At 42.0% G+C, this 6,639-nt stretch overlaps 1 protein-coding gene across 6 annotated transcripts in view; it reads right to left on the minus strand.

Annotated features, from left to right (window-relative positions):
* The window catches only part of COQ10B (coenzyme Q10B), a 24,151-nt gene extending 19,297 nt beyond the window's left edge, over window positions 1-4,854 (minus strand). For 3 of the 6 annotated variants that reach the window (XM_031038256.2, XM_006728152.3, XM_031038259.2), the window contains exon 1: window positions 4,575-4,854. In XM_031038256.2, the coding sequence (XP_030894116.1) occupies window positions 4,575-4,696 (122 nt within the window). In that variant the 5' untranslated portion in view covers window positions 4,697-4,854. The remainder of the gene's footprint in view (window positions 1-4,574) is intronic. The other 3 variants (XM_081813910.1, XM_081813909.1, XM_031038253.2) reach the window with 3 other exon arrangements.
* Between the last annotated feature and the right edge of the window lie 1,785 nt (window positions 4,855-6,639).

Genomic DNA, 6,639 nt, shown 5'->3' on the forward strand with positions numbered 1-6,639 from the left:
CACTGATATGAGGAATTCTTAATCTCAGGAAACAAACTGAGGGTTGCTGGAGTGGTGGGGGTGGGAGGGATGAGTGGCTGGGTGATAGACATTGGGGAGGGTATGTGCTGAGCACTGTGAATTGTGTAAGACTAATCAATCACAGACCTGTACCTCTGAAACAAATAATACATTATATGTTAAAAAAAAAAAAAAGAAGAAGATAGCAGGAAGGGAAAAATGAAGAGGGGGAATCAGAGGGGGAGACAAACCATGAGAGACTATGGACTCTGAGAAACAAACTGAAGGTTTTAGACGGGAAGGGGGTGAGGGGATGGGTTAGCCCGGTGATGGGTATTAAGGAGGGCACATATTGCATGGAGCACTGGGTGTTATATGCAAACAATGAATCATGGAACACTACATCAAAATAATGATGTAATGTATGATGACTAACGTAACATAATAAAATAAAATAAAATAAAATAAAAAAAGAACTGTTGCTCTGTTCTCCTTTCCCTTCCAATCTCCATTTCAATGCACATATGTAAAAACACATGTCAAGGAAATTAGAATGTTACTTGTTTTGGGTACTTCTAAATATAGATGCCTGATATACTTTTATTCATCTGAGTATTTTTTCCTTTCCCTAGTAAGATTATTGCATAACTATTTCATACTATTCATATATTAGTTCACATACTTATTGAGCTTTTGTTCTGTGCTAGGCACTAGGGATATAATGGTAAAAATAAACTTTATGAGGATTACTTTGTAGTTGAGGATTCAAAAAAAGTGCTAAGAAAGAAATGGGGGTGGAGACATGTAACTGGGAGCTCCTTTAGTTAGGGCAGTCTAGGAAGTCCTCTGAGGTTATATTTCAGCTGAAACATAATGGAAGAAGTTAGCCATGTAAAGAGAGAAATAGGTATATATGTACATAAAAAATGTGTGTGTGTGTACATACAGTGTACATATATGGAAGGAGGCGAGGTAGATGGGGGACATTCCAGGTAGTAGGGAAAGAGCTTGGCAGTATCGAGAGACTGAGAAAGACTAACAGTGTAGCAGCAGTATAGCAAGCCAGGAGAGTACCATGAAATAATGTTAGATGGGTTGGAGCTGGATCATGCTGGGAATTATTAACCAGGATAAAGCAATTTGGAATTTATCCTCAGTGAGAAGCTGCTGAAGAATTCAAAGCAAAAGAGTGCTATTTCATTAAATCAAATCTTCAAATTATTTTTTTAAACAGTATTTTTTAAAAGATTTTATTTATTTATTAGAGAGAGTGTGTGCACTGGAGGGGCAGAGGGAGAATCCTGAAGCAGATTCCCTGCTGAGGGTAGAGCCCAAGGTGGGGCTTGATCCCAGGACCCTGAGATCATAACCCGAGCCAAAATCAAGAATCAGCGGCTCATCAATTAAGCCACCCAGGTGCCCCCAAATTATTTTTTAAATATTTCTTATTTTTTGTTTTTTAAAACAGTTTGGGGGTTGGGAGGGAATCGCTGCGGCTCCCCCCCCAACTCCCGTCCCCCTCGCGGGTCACCAACTGCCACTGATGCCCAGGTATGGGCCGACCCTCCAGCTCCATCCATTTTCAGGGCTAGTTGATTTGGCAGGTGAGCTGTTACACACTCCTTAGCGGACCCAAATTATTTCTTAAAAGGGGAATGGATGGCCTGGTCAAATCTCCTTATGTCCTACATAAAATCTGCTTTATGAAATAGGATTTACATATAAACAAAATTTCTTTAAGGACACAGACACCCTACAGTTTGGCCGGGGTGGAAGAGACAATCAAGTCAAACAAAGAATGGTTGAAGAAATTGGGAATATTCAGCCAGAAGATAGGGATGATACCTGAGGATATGGTTCCAAAATGTAAGACAAAAGTCCAATTGGATGGAGACAAATTTGGGCTCCATAATACAAGAAAGAACTTTTGAACAATTAACATTCTTTATAAAAATTAGATGGGCTTCTTCCAGAGTCAGTGAAATAGAGGTCAATGAAAATGGTTAAGCTAGGGCGCCTGGGTGGCTCAGTTGGTTAAGCGACTGCCTTCGGCTCAGGTCATGATCCTGGAGTCCCGGGATCGAGTCCCGCATCGGGCTCCCTGCTCGGCAGGGAGTCTGCTTCTCCCTCTGACCTTCCCCCTTCTCATGTGCTCTCTCAAATAAATAAATAAAAAAAAAAAAAAAGAAAATGGTTAAGCTAAACACTGCACAACTATTAAATAAAATGTAAAGGAAAAGAATAAAACATATGAAATGTATGGATGAACTTACTGGCCCCTTTAAGACTTTAGGATATTTATGTATCCAGTTCTAAATAACACTTCAAAAAAATGAACAATGGGGTAAATATAGTAAAACAAGATAGCTTTCAGAATTCTAGGTTTTCTAGGCTATAACAAGTAGTATTTGATTTTATAATGATGATAACAGCATATTTTAAAGATATCTATGATATTCTTTTTTAGTCAAAAGAGATTTTAGATAGATTCATCTTCTAGAGAGAAAAATTTGTTCCTATTTTAGATAGATTCATCTCCTAGAGAGAATAAAAGTGTTCCCAAAAATCTTTAAAAATATGATTTGTTATGTGCATCTTATTTTAAAGGCAGAGATAATATTAAAATAAGCCCACTGTGAATTTTCTTTAGAGTTAACCTATAGAGTTTGCTTAGAAGTTGGATTATACTAATAAAAAGGAATGAGTTACTCTGCTAAATGAAGCAGAACAGCAGAAATAAAAAATTAGGCAGTTAATTTAGCTTCCTTTAGAAAGTCACATAACATAATTTAGGATCTCTGTTAATTGTATTGATCACAAAAACCAAATCTGGTGTACAAAATACCTAATCACGTTTCCCTTCTAAAACATACTTTGTTATAACAGTTTTACCTATTTCCCCACTTTTTGTATAGTTACCTTATTACCTATTATTGGAAGCCAATTATGTGACAAATATTGAGCACACCCAATAATTTTCTGATAAGTCAGTATCAGAAAAGGCAGCATCTCTGAAAACCTTTATTTAAAAAAGCTAAGACCGTTGCTTCTGAAGGTGAACTGGTTGACTAGGAAACTTACTTTTCACTGTACATGGTTTTGAATTTTGTACCAAGTTTATGTAATACCATCGCCCCAACCTCCCCTTCTTCCTGCCCAAAAAAACCCCCACAAAAAACCCTTACACAATCTAATTACAATCATAAAGGAAATAGCTGTGTTTAGAGCAAGCTAATAGTTTTCCTGATGAGTTCCCATACTATGGTTAAAAGCACTGGACAGCACATCTAGTTTCACACATTATCAAGAATAATATAATATCTTCAACTGCAATGAGGAGCCATACAGTCATATGTATTGTTAAACCATGAAATTAAAACTGAATCAGATGAAGAACAGCTTTTTGTCACTAACTTTCCAATACTACATCTCAAATACTCTACTATAATAAAGGCCAGAACGTATGTTAGTGCTTCTGCCTAAAAATGAGCTCATAAACTTCCTCCCTCTTCATTATTATAAACAATAAATATTTGTCTTGGAATTTACGCCTTAATTTGATCATTAAAACAATCTTATTTTTTTCTTAGAAGTAACAGTTTGGTTTATTTGCAAGCCAACATTTTATAAGGGTAACACAAACAGATCTAAAGCATGATAGACTATGTTCTGCTTAGAAGTCCTCTTTCAGGTTGTTTCCTTCAGCAGGACTAAACGATATGAGATTATTTTATTTCTATTTCAACCACTATTTCTCTAAAAGGATTTAGAGTTGGCTGTTTTGGGTAACTGAAAAATTCTTCATTAAATCTAAATTCCTGGAGTTCAACATTTGTGCTTCCTCCCTTCATTTTGTACTGTTTACAACTGAATACATTTTAAACACTATAATTTTCGAGCATACTTTATTACAAAGTCATTAGTAAAAAAAAAACTAAGTGGTCGAAGTATGTAATCATTCCTGTCTCCGCCTCCACCCACCAAAAAGGAACCAACCAGGTAAATCGAAGACTGGTTCAAGGTTACAGGACCTCTAAGTGACAGTCGAGTGGAAAAAAATCGTATTGGCTACGTTTAGTTTTGCAAGCACCAAAGGGCGGAGTCAAAGACCCCCTACCCCAAACTGGGAAAGGACATCGGGCCAGCAGGCACGCTGGAGGAACAGAAGAGGGCTCACCGCCGGGCCATAAACTCCCACAGCCCGGCAGCCAGCAACTCTTGGGCCGCAAAGTTAAAACTTCCCGAGAGCAGCAACAGCAGCAGGCCGTAGGGGAGGAGACCGGAAGAACCCCAAGTTACCCGTTGCCGAGTTGCTTTATCAGTGGCTCCTAAAGTCGCTCGGCCGAGGATTCACCACCTCTCGCGAGGGTAGCGAGCCACTAACCCGACGAGCCTCCCGCCCGGGGTGACGTGCGCAAAGCCTAAGTACCTCAAATGCCGATCTCAGGACTTTGTCTCTTTAGAGACGCGGAAATGCATCCGGTCCGGCCCCGCCTCACCCCAAAATTCCTCGGGCCCTCCACTCGGCAAGCCCAGGCCGAAAGCTACCCCCGTCGTAGCACCCCTGTTATTACCTGACGTACCGCGCAGCTCCCTGAGCCGGAGCCGGGGTTCCGGCTGCTGCCGTCGACTTTGGACGGCATCCCGAAACCACCTTTCTTAGAGCCCTCTGACCGGTCCGAGCTGCCATGATCATCTCACTAATGCCGGTCGCCACCTCCGGGACCAGGCCCACGGCACCGCCCTCCTGCGGCCCGCGGAGCCACCCGGCTCCGGCGCCTTCCAGCCAATCGGCGGGCCCCTTGAGCCACCAGACACGCCCCCTCTTCCCACCCTGAAAGCGCAAAGCTGACGCAAGCTCCCACTGCTCGTAAGGCCTACTGTAAACGCTTTCGTCATCCTACCGGCCAATCAGGGAGCTCAGGGCCTCCCGGACACACCCCTCTGCATGGCCGGCCTCTAGTTCCCGCCGCGCGCTCAGGAGCTTTTTACATGAGACTCACGGGGACCGCTCTCCCCGCCTCCCGCGCTGGAACTCTTCCCCGGATTCGCCAACCGCCACCGTTCTCTTGGGTGCTGTTTGAGGTCGCGAGGCTCGGCACGTGAGCCCAGGGGTGGGAGGGAGCTCGAGGTTCTGGGTGTTAATTACGTAACTGTCCAAACCAGTACGTGCTGAGCCGGACCGCCATCGCTACTGGCTGCGAAGTCTGGCCGTCGGACTCTTGCTGTTTAATGATTGTCAAACACAGGACCGGCTGTGCTTTCCCCAGGAGATTGTTGCGAGGGTAACATAAGGTCATGTCCTTGCGGAACAGACTCATTCTATTTGCCTTCCTCTTGTGTGGCCGACATTTTCATTGGTGTTCGTGGATAGTGTGGGTTTCCCATAGTCCAGACAAACCAGACAACTTTGCTTTAATTTACCCATTTCAGGAATCAAGTCATCAAATCCTGACATCCTTTTCTCCTCCGTTTGTTCCCAGGTCCTTATTTAACCTTTGTACGTTTTCTGTAAACTGGATAGCAGTACTACCTACTGAATATAGTTTTGAGGAGTCAATGAGATGGTTGATTAAATATAGCCAACAAATATTGGGCACTTGTTATAGAAAAAAAAATAAAGCAGGGTAATGAGGTGGAGAGGGGTAAGGTAGGGTGCTATTCTGTACAGGGTGGTCAGGTGGGCCTCTGAGGAGGTGATACTGAACAAAGGCCTAAATGAAGTGAGGAATTATGTATTTGGGGGGGAAGTAACTTCCGGTGGAATACCAAGTGCAAAGGCCCCAAACAGAAACAATTTTACCCTGTTTTATGAAGAGCAAGGTATTTGAATCACAGTGAGTGAGGAGGAGAGAGGTAGGAAATGAGGTCAGAGGTAGTGAGGACTTTATCATAGTGCCTGGGAGGCCATGGTACCAACTTTGGATTTTATTCTAAGTGTGAAGGGAAGTCATGCAAGTTTAGAGGTCAGAATAGTGACTTGATCTAATTTACATTCACAGAAATATTCTAGCTGCTGTGTATATGTATGATTATTTGGGGGGGGTGATGTAAATAATGATATAGGGAATTTGTTATTTTTTATTATTTTTCTACTCTTGCTTTGTTCATTGCAGTCATGCTTTGTGAAGTGAGTTGAAATCACGAGCTACAAAGTTTGTCAAACACTTTTCAATATAACACAGGATGTACTTGTTAGTTGAGGTGGTTCTGTAGCTGCATCCAAGCAATTCTATATTAGATTACCTTCAAATACAGAATCTATGCTCTTCCTGACTTAAATATTTTCAGTAATGTTTTCCTTAAAACACATTTTTATCATATTACTCCCCTGCTCAAAAACCAGTCGTTACCAGTTGTCTAGAAAATACAATGCCACCTCCTACTAAGTTCTATTTCAAACTATTGGTATTGTTAACTAGATGGCCTGTAAAACATAATTTTTTTTTTTTTTAAAGATTTTATTTATTTATTTGAGAGAGAGAGAGAATGAGAGACAGAGAGCATGAGAGGGAGGAGGGTCAGAGGGAGAAGCAGACTCCCTGCCGAGCAGGGAGCCCGATGCGGGACTCGATCCCGGGACTCCAGGATCATGACCTGAGCCGAAGGCAGTCGCTTAACCAACTGAGCCACCCAGGC

The sequence above is a fragment of the Leptonychotes weddellii genome, chromosome 3, assembly GCF_054177405.1.
Source record: "Leptonychotes weddellii isolate Sample4059 chromosome 3, ASM5417740v2, whole genome shotgun sequence".
In the NCBI taxonomy this organism is placed as follows: domain Eukaryota; kingdom Metazoa; phylum Chordata; class Mammalia; order Carnivora; family Phocidae; genus Leptonychotes; species Leptonychotes weddellii.